This window comes from Nyctereutes procyonoides, unplaced genomic scaffold (genome assembly GCF_905146905.1).
Source record: "Nyctereutes procyonoides isolate TBG_1078 unplaced genomic scaffold, NYPRO_anot_genome, whole genome shotgun sequence".
Classification (NCBI taxonomy): Eukaryota; Metazoa; Chordata; class Mammalia; order Carnivora; family Canidae; genus Nyctereutes; species Nyctereutes procyonoides.
The window spans coordinates 79,221,921-79,242,140 of NW_026575125.1; the positions used below are offsets into that span (position 1 = coordinate 79,221,921).

Below are 20,220 nucleotides of genomic sequence, written 5' to 3' on the forward strand. Positions count from 1 at the left end.
ATTGGTGCCAAGTCACCAAAACAGTCAAACAGCCAACCCCAGTTTCAATTTGACTGATTTAGGGTCAAGAACAAAAGTAACAGAGTATGCTAGGACTTCCCAGAGTAGATTAAAAAAAATACAACTGACTACCATGAGATTTTCTATGAAAATAGATGGTTTTGGTCAAATAATTTGGAAACACTGGAATCCTAAAGCCCCCCTCTTAACATTTTTGCAGTGCACATTCTTATGTGAAAGGGTCTGAGAGTTCCCATAAGTACGTCTCTCTGCATAGCTTGTTTGACCCAGTGTTTCACACATGTATTTGACGAAGGAACTGCTTCAGGGGGCACCAGCTAACATCCTGAGGATACTTGAGGAAAGAGGGGAGGGCATGGAGGTCTGAGCAGGGCTGCAGGCCGAGAGAACTGGGCCCAGAAGGCACGGTATTGCATGGAGTGTCCATGTCATGGGAGCTATTCTAGGTACTGGGCAAGATGGGTTATAAAGATGATCAAGAGGGCAGCCCTGGTGGCTCAGCAGTTTAGTGCCACCTTCGGCCCAGGGTGTGATCCTGGAGACCCGGGATCGAGTCCCATGTCGGGCTCCCTACATGGAGCCTGCTTCTCCCTCTGCCTGTGTCTCTGCCTCTCTCTCTCTCTCTCTCTCTCTCATGAATAAATAAATAAAATCTTTAAAAAAATAAAGATGATCAAGAGATAGTTCGTGGATTCAGGAACTTTCTATCAGGGATATTCCCCAGTCCAGCCAGGACTCCCAGGACTCTAGCTAGGACTTACCCCAACTCTCCTAATCTGGCCCACATATCTGCCGGGCCCTGACAAACACAAACACAGCCATGCAGCAGTCACACAATATTATATAATTTTAATCTTTTTTTTAGTAAAGGTAATTCATTAAATGTGTAGTTAAAGGTTGATTTAATTTTGACACTTGAGTATGAGTTAACCATAAATATGCTCTCAACTCAGATGAAATGATCTGTCGGTCCACGCACCTTGATTTTTGGTTTAGAAAGTATGATTCTCATACCTCTGCGAGCCATCTTTTCTTCACTGTCATCCTCCTGGACATGCACTCGCTCCCCTCCTTCCCACGTCCTCACGGTTCTTCTTGTCTTTCTCCCACAGCCTCTGGTGCTGTTGATGGAGTGGCCCGAAGCCACCAACTTTGCCTGCCTGATTGCGGGGTACTGCCGTCTCCTTCTGGACTCCAGGAAGATGGTCTTTTCCAGGCCTGCCAGCCAGCCACTTCCGCCTCCAATGATCAAGGCAGGTAGGGCTCAGCCTCAGTTTTTCACTATACTGGAGGGCCTTTGGACCCTGGAAACATTGAGGGAGGAGCTCTGCTTACCCCATTCCACCAGCACCCTGGTTTCCCAGCAGCCAGCACTATATACCACTGGGTCCTACCTGGCACAAGCTAGTGGGAAAGACAGCTGGCCTTCAGATGGGTCTGGCCCAGAAAGGATGCCTGTGACAACACATTGCATACGATCAAGTCAGTGAATGAATGTAAGATCAAAATTTGAAAATAAGCGATAAGTAGGCCCAATGAGAGAACTGCACCAGATCTAAGGCACAGTTTTAGAGGTACAGTAGAGGTACAAGGATCTAGGAGAGAGACATGGGTGCTCTGACTCAGCAGAACTGGAGGTTGAAAGTGGAGATAAAATCTTTCTCTTGTTCATCATAATGGGGATTGACGGAGCTGCCTAAAGTTAAGTCTGGGGGTAGGCAAGATTGTGCAGGCGCAGAGTACAGTCCAGCAGGAGGCTTAGAGAGACCACAAAGAACAAGGTCAAGTGCAACCCCCAACATGAGGCTTCCCAGTTATGCAGCTCAGTAGAGCCACCCCTTGGAGCTGTCTTGGTGCTGACACAAGCAGGTGCCTTGGGAAAGGTCAGCCCGGTCAAGATGCTGCTGCCCCGAACCAAAGCAGAAGACCTGAAGAACAGGTGCTTCACATATTAGACCTAAGGCTCACAAACAGATAGGAAGTTGTCCCCCCACCCCATCCCCAGCTCAGCTCTCAAACATCATGGCAGAAGCTGTTGCCCTCCTTGCCTGCCAAAGTCTCTCCATCCATTTGCCTGGCAGGTCAGCCATTTCTTCACTCTTCAGGGCTACAGTATGGTCATATCTGATCTAGATGGAGGGGTTTGGGAGTAGAAGCCCACTCCCAATGGATGTCCCAGCTCCCAGAGAGTTGTGCAACCCCACACACCCCCATCCCCTTATGTGGTCTTCATCATGACAAACTCATGTGTACATCTCCTAACATCATCCACAGGACGTGGAGGGCAATCCACCAAACATAGGCTGGGGAAAGGACAGGTGGCCCCAAGGCATAGGAGGAGGCTCCATGTAGAAAAGCAAAGGAACTGACTAGGAATGGAAGAAACCAAGAGGCCGAGTTGCCACACATCCCCAGGTGAACAGCTCTGAATTGGATGCCCATAGGTATTACCAAGCCTGCAGGTGGCCAAGTGATTTCCAAGCCTAGGTTAGCATTGTGATGCTCTCTGTCATCAAAGCCAAGTAAATGATGCCTCTTATAGAGCAGGATAGGGAGAGAGAAAGGGAGAAGGAAAGGCAGAAGAGGGGAGCCTGGAGCCCAGCCAAGAACCAGAGGTAAAAGTGAGGGCTCTTTGGGGGATCCATTTTTGGAAGGCCCCAGAGATGGCTCTGTAGTCCTATCCACCTCCCAAAGGGTTCTGTTATCCCATCAGCATCCTGGTCAGTGCCACCCTTAGGTATACATCTCTTTGAGCATAGTGCCTCCAAGTGAGGGCATGGGCTTCCTGTTCCTCATCACTGTTGCTGAACACACCCCAGGTTGCATCCCTGTTGCCTTTCCAGAGGCAAATCAGTTTCGATGGATTCTCTAGAAGGGATTTCAGCCTGGAAAGAAGGCTTATGTAAATGCTAGGCATGGCTTTAGAGCCCCTCCCTGGTTCCTGAGAGTCCCCGCTGGGGCCTTCAAAGTGACGGTGGCTCAGCTGCCTCCAGCACAGGGCCTGTCTCTTTGCAGGAGCCAGATGGAGCACCGTGCTGTTCACTTTGTACCGCTTCGCCTCCTCAGCAGTGTGGGTCCATGCCTGGGCCCAGTATGTGGCCTTTTGAGCTGTTAGATGCTGGATCAATGGCAACCACTAAGTGCTTTGGGTGGGTGGGGTACGATAAGCATTACAGCTCGGCCTATAGGAGGCTAGTGTGCACACCTGACCCTGTGGCCCCCAGAAACAGAAAGGGGGACTGCAAGCAGTGCGCTGGGGAGCCCTCCACTCAGGTTACGGTGCGGGGCCACCAGTTCCTGGTACAAAGTGGAAACACATTTCCCTGGGCCCCCACTTGCATCCCAGGAAAGAAGCCCCAGTGGCCAGCTGTTGTTTAGCAGAGGCCTCTAGGGAACGGGCATCCTGCCAGACTCATCTGGGCTTTTTCCTCAGGGCCAGCACTGCAGCCTGCTAAGGGCCTGGTCTCTCTGTCTGGTGCAATATTCTTGTCTCACAGCAGCTGCCAGCTGGCCCAACTCCGTGCCCAGCCTGCTGGGCCTAAAGGCTGCTGTGAAACCAGCAACTAGGAAAGAAAGTATTGCATCTCACTGGGGGCCCAGAAAAAAAGGAAACTAGGGACGTGGAAGGGGAGGGATTGCCTCTTGGGCTTTATCAGTGGTTTCCCCAAAGTAGTTATCTCATGTATTTACTCAGCAACTCTTTCTTTCTTTCTTTTTTGAGAGAAAAAGCACATGCGTGCACCTCCAGTGCACTGGGTGGGTTTGAGGGGCAGAGGGAGAGGGAGAGAGACTTAATTAGGCTTGGCGCCCAGCCCGGAGTCCAACACAGGGCTTGATCTCAGCACCCTGAGATCAGGACCTGAGCCAAAACCGAGAGTTGGACGTTTAACTGACTGAGCCACCCAGGGGCCGCTCATCAACTATTTGTCAGGAACTCATTATGTGCTGGGTCCTTGCCCTCACAGAACTTACAGTCTAGTGGGATAACACAGAGTGTTGATTGAATGGACAATGTCAGTACAGTCATGAGTGCCTTTGAATTTGCATAGGGAAAATTCAACTGCCACAACAGAACAATGCCTGGGCTTGAGGACCGACACAGCTTAGAGAAAGTCTCAGACAAATGCCAGTTCTCACCTGTACGGAGCTGTTGGGAGATCTGGAGGCAGCCACCAGCTGTCTCCAGTATCGTGGGAGATACAGGAAAATAAGGCTTTGGGGGTCCCAGTGGTGGGGCACAGTCAGAAGAACTCACTGATTTTCTCCCATGGTTAGAAGACAGCTCGGTCTGGTAAATTGAATATTCTGGTTAATGGCTACTATGTATATCTGATGCACAACTCACCTATTTTCATGCAGTTAAAAACCAGCAACTTGCACAGAGTACTAAAGCTTTACCTAACATACTAGATGCTTTCAGATGATTCAGAAAGAAATTGGGTGTCTCTAATGGCCTCTAGGTCATCCCTGTGCCCGTTTTTTTTTTAAAGATTTTATTTATTTATTCATGAGAGACACACAGAGAGAGGAAGAGACATAGGCAGGGAGAAGCAGGCTCCCTGTGGGGAGCCCAATGTGGGACTTGATCCCAGAACCCCAGGATCACGCCCCGAGCCAAAGGCAATTGCTCAACCACTGAGCCACTCAGCTGCCCCTTTTGACCAGTATTGATCATCAGATTGTAGAATATAGCAAAGCCAACTAATAGAAATCTGGCTGACTCAGTGTTGCCCTGACTCTATGTATGTGTGTATATATATGTGTGTGTACACACACTGCATATATTTTTTAACATAACTCTAGTTGGATTACCATCCTGTTCTTTACAAGCATTTTTTTTTAAGTCAGTCTTCTGAGTGGCTGAGTAAAGAGAGCTAGACGAGGACATCCCTTTTGGGGAAAGCTGATGAGCAATTTACAGCAGATTTGCAATCTGAGAGGCACACTGTTCCAGCCATCAGCCGAGCGCACCTGGCTCTCCTTGCATTTCTAACCTTATGTCTGGAGGAGCTCTGCACTTTTCCAGACATATTTTCTCTGCCACACAGCACTGTGCTGCAACTTGGATCTGGAAATCACAGTACCAAGTGGTGGTCTGGGCATCACCTGGCCTTGTAATCATGATGTTGGGAAATGTTCCCGCCTTTCAGGGAGAGAATCCATCCTTAGACCTCCAGCCCTTGTCTGAAAAGAGTAACCACCTGCTTAGTGGACATGCCCCTGGGAGCCACCTCTATGGCAGCTTATTGCCAAGCTGGCTGCACTGATGGTACAGCTGTCTCATAGGTGGTTAGCACCTGGTGGATGGCCTGGATCTGTGGACAGTGCCTGAGGATAGAAACCTCTTGAACTGACAGTTTGTGCTTCAGGCTTAACACTGCCCTAGAGCACTTCTTCACTAAGGTTGAGAGGGTAGTTACATATTATTCCCCAAGTTGATCCAGAGCACCCTAGGTACAGCCACTAAGGCCTAAATTGAACCTACTGGATTTAATTACTTACACTAACTCCATCTTTTTTTTTCCTAAAGATTTTATTTATTGATAAGAGACACAGAGAGGTAGAGACATAGGCAGAGGGAGAAGTAGGCTCCCTGATGGGAGACTCAATCCCAGGACCCCAGGATCACAACTGGAGCCAAAGGCAGACACTCAACCACTGAGCCACTCAGGTGCACCTGAGTCTATCTTTAAAGGGGCACCATGGTCTATGGAACACAGCAAGGGCTTAGAATCTGAAGGTAGAGAGACTTGGCTTCTATTCTAGTCATGGTTCTGCCCTATCTTAGTCATGTGATCATGAATAGACTCCATAAACTGAGTCCGGTTTCCTTATCTGTAAACTGAGGATAACAGTACCTACCTCAGGAGACATTTGACAGGATTACATACGATAAACCCCATAAAGTTCTTTCAAGTGCAGAGCACATTTTTGGCTCTTTTTCTAAAGATTGAGAGTTCACTTTCTGCCCAGTACTGTACTTTATTTTTTTAATAAACTGCTTTTTAAAAAATATTTATTTATTTATTTATTTATTTATTTTTTACAGAGAGAGAGAGAGAGAGAGAGAGAGAGCATGAGTGAGGTGAGGGTCTGAGGGAGAGAGAATCTCAAGCAGACTATGCTGAGCATGGGCCTGACACAGGACCCCAAGATCATGACCTGAGCTGAAACAAGAGTTGGACGCTTAATTGACTGAGCCATCCAGGCACTCCTTAAATAAACAGCTTTATTGAGATATAAATTCCAAGCCAGAAAATACACCCATTTAAAGTTCACAACTCAGTGTTTCTGAGTGTATATAATGTATTTACAGGGCTGTGCAATCATTGCCACAATTTAATTTTAGAAAATTTTTACCCCTCCTAAAACCAACTCTGTACCTATTAGTGCTCATTCTCTAGTTCCCCCCTAGTCACCACCGAGCACTAAACAACCACACTTTCTGGGCCTATAGCTTTGTCTATACTGGACATTGTGGATAAATGGAACTGTACACTTTACAGTCTTTTTGTGGCTTGCTTTTTTTTCATTTAGCATAGTGTTTTCCACGATGTAGCATGTATCACTACTTCATTTGTTTTCTTGGCCAAATAATATTCCATCTGGCAGACAGACTGCCTTTTTTCACCCATTCATCAGTTGATGGATAGTTGATTGTTTCTACCTTGTGTCTTTTATGAATAATAATGTTATGAACCTTTATGTACAAGTTTTTGTGGAGGCTTATGTTTTCAATTCTCTTTGGTATACAACTAGGAGTGGAACTGTTGGTCAAATGGTAACTCTGTGTTTAACTTTGAGAAACTACCAAACTGTTTCCCAAAAGGACTGCACCATTGTACATTACCACCAGCAATGTTGGAGGATTCAGTTTTACCATACCCTCACCAATACTTGTTATCATCCATCTTTTTTTTTTTAACATCCACTGTAGTGGAGGTGAAGTGGTATCTCATGGTTAGGATTTGCATCGTCATAGCTTATGGTGTTGAACATCTTTGCATATGCTTATTGGCATTTGTATATCTTCTTTCATGAACTGTCTGTTCAAATCCTTTGCCCATTTTTCAGTTGGGCTCTTTGATCATAAACATGAAAGTTTATGTTCTGGACTCTCAATTCTATTCCAGTGATCTATGTGTCTACCCTTCAGTCAATATCACACCATCTTGATTGCCATGCTTTGTATTAAGTTTTGAAATCAGGAAGTGGGGGCGCCTGGGTGGCTCAGCGGTTGAGCATCTGCCTTTGGCTGAGGCGTGATCCGGGGATCCTGGGATCGAGTCCCACATCAGGCTCCCCTCGAGGAGCCTGCTTCTCCCTCTGCCTGTGTCTTTGCCTCTCTCTGTGTCTCTCTCTCTCATGAATAACTAAAATCTTAAATTAAAAAAAAGAGAAATCAGGAAGTGTGGGTCTGCCTACTTTGTTCTTTATAAAGACGGTTTTGGTTATTCTGTGTCCTTTGTGATTCCATATGAATTTTTGAATTACCTTGTCAATTACTACAAAGTCAGTTGGGATTCTGATAGGGACTATGTTGAATCTGTAGATCAATTTGGAAAGTACTGCCATGTTAACAAGATTGGGTCTTCCAATCTATGAATATAGAATATCTTTTCATTTATTTAAATCTTCCTTAATTTCTTTCACAAATGTTTGTAGTTTCCATTGTACAAGTCTTGCACTTCTTTTGTTAAACTTATACCTAAGTATTGTATTCCTTTTGGTGCTATTGTAAATAGAATTGTTTCCTAATTTCATTAGTAGGTTGTTTGTTGCTACCGTATAACAATACAATTAATTTTTGTATTGTCCTTTGCCATGCAACCTTGCTAAGCTTATTAGCTCTAATAATGCATTAGTGGATTCCTTGGGATTTTTTCTATACAAGATCATGTCATCTGCATGCAGAGAACCTTTCCAATCTGGATACTTTATATCTAATTTTATTGTCTAATCGTCCTGGCTACGCCTTCTAGTACAGTGTTGAGTAGAAGTGTTAAAACAGTTTTCAGTATTTTACCAGGTCTTTTTATCAGGTCTGTTTACTGTGGATTTTTCATAGATAATCCTTACCATGTTGAGGAAGTCCCCTTTTATTTCTAGCCTTTTGAATTTTATTATTAAAGGGTGGTGGCTCGGGGCCCCTTGGTGGCTCAGTGGTTGAGCATCTGCCTTTGGCTTAGGTTGTGTTCCTGGAGTCCTGCATTGGGCTCCCTGCAGGAAGCCTGTTTCTCCCTCTGCCTATGTCTCTGCCTCTCTCTGTGTGTCTCTCATGAATAAATAAATAAACTTTTTAAAGAAAGAAAGGGTGGTGGCTTTTACCAAATTCTTTTCCCAAGAATTCCCAAGTCTATTGAGATGATTGTGTGGGTTTTGTCTACCATTCTCTTAACATGGTATATTACATTCATTGATTTTTGGATGTTAAACCAACCTTGCATTCCTATAATCCCATTTGGTTGTGGTGTATAATGCTTTTTATATGTTTCTGGATTCAGATTGCTAGTATTTTGTTGAACTTTGTTTCTATATAGGAAATATTGCTCTGTAGTTTTATTGTGATGTTTTGTCTGGTTTGGTACCAGGGTAGTATCAACTTTATAGAATAAGTTATGAAGTGTTCCCTTCCTCTTCTGTTTTTTGGAATAATCTGTGAAGAATTTGTATAAGTGCTTTGAGCATTTGGCAAAATTTACCAGTGAAGCCATTTGGGCCTGAGTTTTATTTTTAGTGGGAGTGGGTACTTTTAATTACTAATTCAATTTCTTTTCTTGCTATTGACCTATTCAGGTTTTTCTATCTTCTTGAGTCAGTTTAATCATGTATTTCTAGGTATTTGTCCATTTCACCAAGGTTATCTAATGTTTTCTGGTATAAGCTTCTTTTTAAAATCCCTGATAATCAAGTCCATATCTGTAGAGTCAGTAGTGATGGTCCTTCTTTCATTCCTGATTTTAGTAATTTGACTCTTCTCTTTAATTGCTTGGTCTCTACAACTAAATGTTTGTCAATTTTATTGATATTTTCAAAGAACCAACTTTTGGGGCACCTGGGTGGCTCAGGCGTTTAAGCGTCTGACTCACTTTCAGCTCAGGTTGTGATCTCAGAGTCATGAGATCAAGCCCCACATCGGGCCCCATGTGGAATCTGCTTGGAATTTTCTCTCTCTCCCTCTACCCCTCCATTCACTCACATGTGCTCCCTCTCTCTCTCAAAAAACAACAAAGAACAACTTTTATTTTCATTGATTTTCTCTAGTGTTTTTCTGTCCTCTCTATGCTTTCCTATTTCTTTTCTTCTGCTTACTTAGGGTTTAGTTTACTCTTCTTTTTCAAGTCTCTTAAGGTGGAAGGTTACATTATTGATGTGAAATCTCTTTTTAATGTGTGTTTATAGCTATAAATTTATCCCTAAACACTAATATAGCTAGATCCCACAAGTTTAGGTATGTTGTATCTTCATTTTCATTCATCTCAAAGTATTTTCCAATTTCCCTTGTGATTTTTTCCTTGACCCATTGGTTATTTAGGTACATTTTACTTAATTTCCACATACTTGTGAGTTTCCCAAATTTCTTTGTTACTGATTTCTAATTACATTGTGCTCAAACACACATATATTTTGTATGATTTCATTTCTTTTAAATTTGTTGAGGCTCATTTTATGACCTATATATGGTCTATCTTGGAGAACGTTCCAGGTACCCTTGAGAAGAATGTATATTCTGCTGTTGGTAGGTGGCATGTTCTATAGATTTTTGTGACGTCTACTTAGTTTATAGCTGTTCAGGCCCTTTATCTCCTTGTTGATCTTCTGTATAGTTGCTCTATCCTTTGTTGAAAGTGGGGTAGTGAAGTGTCCAATTACTGCCGTTGAATTGTGTGGGTTTCTCCTTTCAGTTCGGTCAGTTGTTGCTTCATGTATTTTGGGGTTGTGTTGTGAAGTGCCAGCACCATCCTTTTGTAATGGTTGGAAGGTCTACTGAAAAGCAACACTGACACATTGACCCTGTCAAACTGGAAATCAGAAGGCATTTTGAAGGTTTGTTCTCTGGTACCTTGACCACCACGAGGAACGATAGAGCAATGGTTTAAAACATGGGCTTTGTAGTCCCTCAGACCTGGGCTCAAATACAGGCTGCCATTTATGACTCGTGACCTTGGATAAGTCACATAACCAAACAGGTTGGTTTCTTCCTCTGCAAAGTGGGGATCGTGACAGCACCTACCTCCTTGGCTTGTTGTGAAGATTAAATGGGGTGGTGTGTGATGACCTCAGCCTAAGTTAGTGCCTGCTTGCCCTCTGTCGCTCTGTCTGCTGGTAGCAAAATGAACTGGCCTTGTCTGAGTATATTCTCCCAGATGACATGGGGAAGGGCCCCCGAAACAGTCTACGCGAGAGAAGCCATGTAGAGAGAAAGCATTTCATTTGTGATGGATAATTCTCAGATGCACACACCTACCATCATTAAAAGCTATTGACAAAAACATTCTACCCCAATTTCTACTGGAGCAGGCAGGCTGGCCCTGCACGGATACAGAGAAGTAGTGAGATCTGAGGACTCGGAAGAATGCTTCCCATGCCATATCCTCCTCCCACATCCACACATCCCAGCGAATTTCCCATAGACTTTGCACATTCAGAGGCCCACAATACTATAAGTAGAGCTTTATTCTTTTAGGGTCCTTCCATGACAGTCCTCTCTGAAATGCAAATTTTCAGGTACTGTATGTGGTCCATTCTGCATTTTCCCACCAAGGCACTAAGTTACTGGCCAGATTTATTGCCTTCTGCCAGAAGAGGTCGAACCTAACACAAGAGTAACAGAGCCCTGGGGGATGAAAAGGCTCTGAGACGTGGGGACGGGCAGGGACAATCTGAAGGGGGATTTCAGACTTTAAAAAGTGAAAGTGTGTTAACAGCTGACTTAAAGAGCAGATATACCCACGTAAGAGACCCATTGGACCCAGATACCAAGCTGCTCAGCCCCTCCCCCGTCACCCCATGCTGGTTTCCATTTCAGACACCATGGGGCTGTTGTTGTGCTACTCTCAGGGTCTCTCGCAGCCAGGTAATAATGCTCTGTCGGTACCTGACATCCAGCTGTGTACCAGAAACACCAAGGGAGCTGCAGCCATGGTCCTGAGCACCAGGGCTCATCTGTTGATTCTCTTTCTGGGTTTAGATTACATGCACAGCGCCCACCGCCCTGTCACTGGGGGCCACCTGGGGAAAAAGGAGAGTAGTTATGTGGGCAGCGTGGGCGCCAGCCCCCGGAAGTCGAACCACTGCACACCCCCACCTGCCGACTCTGAGCTTGTCAGCTTTTGCTACCTCCACATGCGGGAACAAAGGAAGGAGCAGGAAAGCCGGATGGATGTCAATGAGAACTTAATCTTCTTTGAGGAGACCAGGCCCCGGACCAAGTCCGATCCCACTTCCAAAAGTTCCGGCCAAGGCTATGAGGCGATCCCCGATGACTTTGATGCAGCCAGCCTCAACCATGAGCCTTGCGCCAGCAGGGCCCGCTCCTACACCTTAGACAATTCCCTTGGGGCCGAAGCCCTGAATTTCTACTGTGACTCTTGCAAAGCCAAACTCCAGGAGCAGCTGGGCCCTCGCAAAGGTGGAAAGCCCAGCTCTTCTCGTGACAATATGGTAGACTTGATGTCCCTCCCACCCCCTGGGAGCGAGGAGGAGGAGGAGGAGGAAGATGAGAGCACTTCGCTGTTGCCTGCCATTGCCGCCCCACCTCCTGGTTTCCGAGACAATAGTTCTGATGAGGAGGACCCCAAGCGCCGGGCAGTCCAGAGCCAGGAGCAAGGACGCCACCTGTGTGGGCTCTTGTATGATGAGATTCCAGTGACACTCATTGACAGTGTGCAGACCCGGACAGTACGAGATCATGCCCAGGAGCTAGATGATGCCCTGGTGTCCACTCTGCAGGCTCTGGAAGCCCTGGCAGCCTCAGAGGATGGACCACACCCCCCACCCCCACAGACTGCAGGTAAAAGCCTATTGTTCCTCCTCCCTCTTGCCTCCCCTCCCTTCTGCCGGCCAGGTAGGGCCAGCAGGTGATATTGCTTATTTCTGAGCTGAGGTCAAAGTAACCGTGGTGTGCCAGGGCAGTGGATGGCCACAGGTAGCTCAGATAGGATCAGGAAATCAACAATGCTGTGTCAGGGGCCGGCTGCTCATCTCCAGCTAGAACTCTGGCTCTCACCATTCCATCTCTGGAAATGTCTTGCAGATGGACCCCAGGGATTGGGGCTGTGACAGCCCCGGAGCCAGGCCAGGATGAAGAATCAGAGCAAAATTGTGAGAGATCTAGAAGACAGGCAAAGAATATCCAGCATGCACATGGCTGGAAGAAAAAAAATGACCAGCTAACCACCTAGTAACCCAGGATCAGGGGAGCCAGGAGCCAACCCTGCTCAGGGCAGAGTTCTTTTCTTTATCTTGCCTAAGAACATAGGCTCCCAGTCAGATCCGCCCAAGTCCTGGCTTCTTGGCTCACTTTCGGTATAACCTTTGGCAAGACACCTACCCTCTCTGAACCTCATTTTTGTCACTTTAAGTGGGTCTGTTAATGACAGTCATATCATGTAGGCTTGCTGTGAGCACAAAAGGAGATCATTCAAGCAAAGCACTGCCCAGAACGTAAAAAGAAGTAAAGCCATTAGTATTACTCGTAAGTAGTAGCCATTACTAGTATTGATTGTTTTGTGGGAGAGCCAGCCGACATGCCTGCTATTCCCCATTTTGGACACACATACATCCATCTTGTAGACAAGCTCATGTGTCAGACATGCACCCACATTCACAACACATACCTACACACACACACACATACACACACACGCGCGCGCACACACACGCGTGCGCACAGAGAGAGACCTAAAAAAGAACAGGTGAACACTACAGCAACAGAATAGGAATAAAGAGGAATAGGGCGGATGAGAAAGTATGTGAGGCAGGAGGAAGTGTGGACAGAGAAGACGAAGAGAGTGGGTGAGGAGGCAGCCCAGCTGAGACCTGGGAGAGTACCAGCCCCTACCTTTCCTGTGTGCACGAGGGCATCCTTGGTGGTAGGGCACCCCCCCCTGCTGTGTTTAGCCCTTGGGGCCACCGTTCCTTTTTGCTCAGAGTCTGGAGCTTAGAAACAAGCTACTCCCAGGCTAGCTGGAGGCCCCTGTGGTCACTGGGGAGAGGACAGACGCAGGTGAAAGGGCCTCGCTGTAGGCAGGCCTGACCAGCTGAGGAGGGCTAGATAGAGAGGGGCGTCTCTTTGGCAGCCCTCTTCAAGACAATTGACAAACATTTCCTAACTATTGAATCTAAAAATAGTGATGATTAGCATGCTGCTCTGCATGTACCATGCATGTTAATTTGCCATCAAACTGCCCAGAAGACATCCTCTCTGCCTCTTTTGTTTCTTTTTCGGATTCCCCACCCTTTGGGAGCCCTCTTCCAGCTTGCCTCCTTCTGCCCCTCCCCCACCTCTCCCCTCCTCTCCCCCTGCCCCCCCCTGCCTGAACTGACAGGCTTCCCCACCCCCACCCCAGCTTCAATCCTGCTGGCTGCCCTTGGCCCCCACCCCCCTAAACTTTCTCCATATGGCTGGCAAAAGGACTTGATTGGAGTAAGTGCAGCAAGCCCTCTCCCTGTCCCTCCAGGTCTGATTGTGCTGGCTACAATCACCCCTGAATCATCGCTGGACTCAGGCCATGAAACCAACTCCTCAGAGCTCACAGACATGTCAGAGATGATGTCTGCCATGAAGCAGCACCAGAACACCACCTATTTTCTGGCCCAGCACCTCAACAAGGAGAGCCTCCTGGCTCGCAAGGATTTGCCCTTCCGGATCCAGAGCTGCGCAGCCCAGGCTGTCCTCACGGCCCCTTATGCTCTTGGGCGCCCAGATCCCAACCCAGCACTGCAGCCAACTGTCACAGGCCAGAGTCCTGGCCCCCCTGGCGCTCGGAGGAAGCTGCCCACATCAGAATCCCAGCCACAGAGGGAGCGAACATACGCCCTGGCAGTGCACCCGGCGCTGTCCCCACAGCTCAGTGAGCAGAAGAATCTGAGCCTGCTGTCCCCAGTTCCTGAGGACAAGGGGCCTGGCCACACTCAGGCAGGCCTGGAGGTGTCACTGAGGGCAGCCACACCGTCCCTCAGTGAAGAGCAGGTCTCTGAACTAAGGGAGAACGTGCCCAAAGAAGTCAGGTTGAGTCCCAAGCTTCTCTTAGATCCGAAGGGCAGCGTGACCCCGGCTATGATCTCAGCCGCCCTCCAGCAGGTGGTTCACCCTAAGAGCCTCTCTACCCCTGGCAGGGCCATAGTGAACCCCCCCAGCAGTGGGGAGAGAAGGCTGGAGACCAGTGTGGGGAGGCCCGAGGTCAGCATGGGAAGGACGGAAGTTACCATGATGAGCGGTAGTGCCAATAAGAATCTGAAGTTCAAAATAAGCCCTGGTGCTCCAGAGACCTCTCAGAATTCCCAGCAGCAGCTGAGCCTCGAGGTCTCCTCTGGCTCCAGAGCACCTGCAGGCAGCCGGGCTGACAGCCCACATCTCTCCCCACAAGAGGACAGGCTGCCTGTTCAGAGTTTCCCTCCGAAAAGCTACCTTTCACGAGCAAGCAGAGAGTCATTGAGCAAGCAGTCTATAGGGGAGGTGGCAGGCAAGGCTGGGCCAGAGGGTGCTAAGCCCACCCTGCACAAGCAGGGCACCGTATCCAGCCAGGGGGAGAAGGGGCAGCTGGAGGGCATGGCCCAGAGCAGCAAGATCGAGGAGACCAGCGTGGTACCCCGAGCCGGCTATTCCATGGCTCTTCAGAGCCCCAGCTGCCAGCCCCATGGCCACAGCCCCAGCAGCCAGTCCCGAGGCCAGAGCCCCAGCTGCCAACCTCGGGGCCAAAGCCCCCTGAGGCCCCAGGCTGCCAGCCGGCAGGTGAGCACCATGCCCTCCCTGAAGCTGGAGACAACCCTGGATGGAGCCCACTCAGCCTCTGAAGGCCCCACAAAGCCCAAGTCCTCCCGAGGGCCCTTCCGGCTCCGCAATTTATTCTCTGCCACGTTCCCGACCCGCCAGAAAAAGGAGACTGATGAGCGGCAGGCCCAGCTGCAGAAGGTAAAGCAGTACGAGCTCGAGTTCCTTGAAGAGCTTCTGAAGCCCCCGAGCCAGGGGGAGCTGCCAGGCACTGAGTACCTGCAGCCCCCGGCACCAGGCCGCTGCAGCTGCCAGCTGCGCAGCAGCCCTGTGCAGCAGGGGCCTGGCATGTCACGGGAGCAGAGGCGCAGCTGTGATTGCAAGCGCCTCTGCCGGGGGGGCCGGCCTCAGGCCCCTCAGACGCCAGTGCCCGGCCTCCAGGGGCGGGAGAGGGACAGAGTCCCCCTGACCCAGAGGCAGCCAGAGGCCGGCCCGGGCCTGAGGAGCCTCAGCAGCCCCACCAACGTGGGGCGCATCCGCTCCACCAGCCTGGAATCCCGAGAGTGCCGATCAGACCCAGAGAGTGGCATTTCCTGCCTGACCACGTGTGCCTCAGGAGGGGAGTGTCTGGGAGCACCCAACTACCGGAAGCTGATGCGCCGCTACAGTATCAGCGAACTGGATCAGGGTGACAGGGCATCACTGACCTCGGACATCTATCCGCACCCACCCCTGGGCATGCTGCCTAGGGAGGCCAAGGAGGTAGAGGCAGGCCTCCCCCTGGGCCTGGGTCCCAAAAACAAGCCACTGGAGTCACCAACCCTGGGAGACCCCTCATATGTCCAGGTTGCCCCCGAGACCAAAGGCCCCAGACAGATGGCAGTATTCTCACTGCCGGAAGAGGTGTACCAAAAGCCCGTCGACCTGGATGAGGACAGCGAGAGCGGCAAATGCTGCTCCATCCGCTACTGCTTCTATTACCGCAAGTGCGACATGGGGGATGACGCCAGTGATGGCAAGGATGAGCTCTCCTATTCCATCCCCATGAAGATCCTGCCGGGCATGAAGTTGGAAGAGCAGGTGGTGCCCGTGATGAGCAGGACCCTGGAGGTGCTGGATGCTGCCACTTGCAGCAGCAGCAGCCCCGAAGCCTCCCGCACCCAGGAAATTGACCTGCGGGTTTCCACCTTCGAGGGGAGCCTGGCCAAGATCAGTGCCCTGCGGGCCCGCGCCTACGGCCTGCCCGACGGTTTCCTGGCCGCCAGGCTGGACACCAACGAGCTGCTGACGGTCCTGCGGCAGTGCGTGGCCAGCCCTGAGGCCCGTGCTCCAAAGCCCTATGTCTCTCAGATCTCTGAGTACAAGCTCGAGCTTTCTCTCAAGTTCAAGGAGCTCCGGGCCTCCTGCCGCCGCGTGGCCAATGTGGACAAGAGCCCAACTCACATGCTGGCAGCCATCACGGGCAGCTTCCAGGTGCTGAGCAGCCTCATCGAGACCTTTGTGCGGCTGGTATTCATCGTGCGCTCCGAGGCCCAGCGCCAAGAGCTGCTGGCCAAGGTTGAAGAGGTGGTGAGGAACTACACCTTCCTCCTGCGTGCGGCCGAGGAGTCCACCACCCGGAACCTTAATCAGCAGCAGCAGCAGCAGCAGCAGCAGCAGCAGCAACAGCAGCAGCAACAGCAGCAGCAGCAGGCAGCAGCTGTTGGGGTGGCCACAGGGCACTTCCCGGGCGCCCCAACTTCAGCGACTGTTATGAGCACATTCACCCGCTCCTTAAAAACCCTCATCAAGTAGGGCACCCACCCAGGCCTGCCCCCCCAACCACGGCCCCAGGTTCAGAGCTTTGTGGTCTTTGCATCTTGTGGTGTGTCCTGTATGCATCTGCCCAGCCCTGTCAGGGTCGGAGAGCCTTCCGTCTTCAGGGAGTGAGAACTCCCTGGGTTGAGGCTGTCCCTCCGGGCTCCGGCAGCTGCCACCCTGGGTATCTTCGCCCCTTCCCCGGCCTCTGGTTGTCACTGTGAGGGCCAAGGCCCCTCGTCACTACGCCTGCCTGCCGCAGAGCTGGATTTTATCTCTTCTTTAGGGCTGACAGGTGACATGAGGCTCACCTTCCTCTTCTGTTTTGGGGGCCAGGGGAGCTAGGGCCTGAAGTAGGCAGGCCCGCGGGCCTTGAGCTCCTCCTGGAGTCTGCTCCCCCTCCCGGGAGCAGTAACAGTAGTACCAGGGCACAGCACCCAGTGGAGGGGAGAGGGCACTCAGCTCAGCTGTGCCCACCCACCCTGGGCTCACACTCACTCACTTCTGCAGAAGCCACCCTAAAGGGCCCATGCCCTGATGGTAGGTCTGCAGAAAACAGCCACCACACAGGGCTGTCTACAGCCAGCCCAATAGGCTGTCAGCCTTGGGAGCCCTTGCCCCCAGGCACAGTAGCTCCACACCAGCCATCCCCAAAGTGCCCTGTCCCTCACTGATGGGCAGGGTGGCTCAGTCCACTAGGGAGCAAGCATCTGGGATCACCCCACTCATTCTGGGTAAGGTACCTGGTGAAAACGTCTGCCCTGGGGAGACCCATGGCAGGCCTTGGAGCCCGCCCGGCCCAGCCCAGCCTGGCCCAGCCCGGCCCAGCTGAGTACAGGGGCTATTGCTTCAGGGGTGGGGTTCCTCTCTCAACATCTACCAGACAGACTGTCCTTAGGAGTTTGACTTAGCTATGGATTGGGGATGGGGGGTGGGGGGAGGGGGGATAGGGGTAGGGGTGGGGGGTGTCGATGACTATATCTTAAACTTCTGGAAGCTAGCGTGATATGTTAATCCTGAGTATATGCTTTTGGCTATGTATTGAACCTGTGGATTTGTCTCTCTAAGAAAAGAAGCTGAGCGCCTTACCTGGTGCAGTCCTGCACCGCTCTCTCTGTCTCTCTCTCTCTCCACCACCCAGAGTCTGGAAGGGAATTCACACTGTTTAGCATCCTCCCTGACACACAACTACTGCTGCTGCCACAATGCCCCCCTACACCCCACCCCCGTCCCCCATAACCTTCATGGGAGTGAAGACACGGAGTCCCTACCAGCTGTCCCACTGTTAGGGAACATAGAAAGCCAATGTTTCTTCTGTATAGATTGCTTCTTGTCCACCTCTCCATACCTCCCCTGTTTGCCACACGCTCATGCCTGCCCTGTGTCTGCCTCCCTTTCACCACCATGTGTAATCTCTCATTCTTATGTGAGTTTTATAACGATGTACACTGTGCTTAACCCCCCACCCATCCTTGGAACCCCCACCCTAGCGCAATAAAGCCCCCTCCCCTCCCTTCCCTGAGTGGCAATTTCTCCCAGCAAGGATCAGGGGAGCCCTTCCCCAGAAACTGGTCCCCCCCGCCCCCTTCCTTGATTCTCCTCCCCCAGGACCAAATTGTTTAATGGGCCAGAGATGCAGCCATTGGGGAACCCTTCCCCCCACTCCCTACCCCCCACCCCGTGACCACTGCAAGCCCTAGCACTGTGGTGGTCTTCCTCTTCCTCTTCTACCAACTCCTTGATCCTGCACCTTCACCACTCAGCCTCCTCCGCCCCCCACCCCCAAGTCATTCCACCACTGTCCTTCACCTCTCCCTCAGCCTCATGGAGAGGACACATTTTCTAATGTCTGTATATAGTATATATACTACATAAAATATATAAATTATATATATATATACTAATTTATGTCTTGTTTTTCAAACAAGAATGATTAAATCTATTCATCTTACTATCCCAATAAGTCTTTGCAGTGTCTCTTTGTGGGTGTCCTTATGTCCTTTAATTGCTGGTTGTTGGTGCCCCCCCCAACCCCCCAGTGCTCTCCCAAGTTCCTGCTCCCACCTACCCAGGTCCCAGTGAGTGATGAGAGCTTAGGGCCCTGCTCGTGCTCCTCCCCTTTCTTTGCTCCTCTTAGAAGCTCCCTATGGGTCACAGTCACGGTCACAGGAATTGAATGTGACCTCCTTTTCTCTTAAGCCGGGCTGTGACAGGCTGAAGGGAGCAGGCAGTGGGGGTGGGAGTGGGGTGGGGTGCACAGAAACACAATGGGCTCTGTGCATAGTAAACCCGATGGCCTGGGAGGTACGGGACAGACACGAGGTAGGGGGACAGCTCTCTGGGTAGAACTGGGAAATAGGGCCCCCTCCCTCTGAAACGTGCCCAGTTGCTTCAGAGTAGAGCTCGGTTGCCTTCTTATTGGGAATCTCCTGCCATGCCCTCTGGTGATTTCTTGAGAGGTGGGGAATGTTTCTAAAGGATAGGAGCCCCAGGACCCTAAGCTGGGCTCACCTCTCTGGCTTTTCGGAAAGCTATCTAACGGAGGGAAATGATTTTGCTTCTTCTGTTCTCTCATTTTGTTCTGGTAGTCACAGGTCCCCACTAACATATGAGGCACCCTCATGCCAACTAGATAAATGTTCTTCCTGCCACACACACCCCCGTGATGAATTAGAAAGGACATCACTCTCTGGGTGATGATAGCCCTGTGGACACTCAGGCTTGATGGTTTCAACTCCATCCATCCCTACTGGCCTTGTTGGCCAGGCACACAAACGATACAGCCATGTACTGGATCCCTGATTAATTACTTCCTCTCAAACCCTGGACATGGACTCTCTCCTCAGGTCTGCGGAGGTCCTAGCTAAAGTGGTTTGGGAAGGGATACCTCGGTGGCTCAGTGGTTGAGCATTTGCCTTTGGCTCAGGTCGTGATCCCAGGGTCCTGGGATCGAGTCCCACATCAGGCTCCCCACAGGGAGCCTGCTTCTCCCTCTGCCTGTGTCTCTGTCCCTCTCTCTGTCACTCATGAATAAATAAATAAAAATTTAAAAATAATAATAAAGTGGTTTGGGAGCAGAGCACAGAGGAGCCAGAAACAGTGCAGTCAGAGCTCCCCTCTGCATGGGGGAGGCCATAGGGTTGACAGCCCCTGTAGCAGAGTTCTTCTGGGGGCCGCCCGCTGGAGCTACTGCCCACAGTCCCAAGGTTGGGACTCAGCGGAAGGCAGTCCCACTGTAACATGAGACCTGTTACCACTTAAAATGACCTAACTGGACAGTCCAGAAATTTGGGGTGCCTCTCGTCCTCTACTACATTAGTAGCTCCCTCTGGTCAGAAAGCATTCTTACTCGGTTCTATGCCCTGGGTACCCATCTGCACAGGACCCTGCGTGTTGTGGGCCTTCAATAAATACTTGTGGAATGAATGACTGTTGGATGAGATGAGTGTCATGAGAGAGCCCTCCCA

General features: G+C 50.1%; 1 protein-coding gene across 1 annotated transcript in view; it reads left to right on the forward strand.

The window, feature by feature from the left end:
- The window catches only part of FRMPD3 (FERM and PDZ domain containing 3), a 43,834-nt gene extending 27,084 nt beyond the window's left edge, over window positions 1–16,750 (forward strand). The window contains exons 9-11 of the mRNA XM_055338748.1: window positions 1,134–1,278; window positions 11,213–12,034; window positions 13,704–16,750. Of these exons, the coding sequence (XP_055194723.1) occupies window positions 1,134–1,278; window positions 11,213–12,034; window positions 13,704–16,750 (4,014 nt within the window). The remainder of the gene's footprint in view (window positions 1–1,133; window positions 1,279–11,212; window positions 12,035–13,703) is intronic.
- Window positions 16,751–20,220: the final 3,470 nt, after the last annotated feature.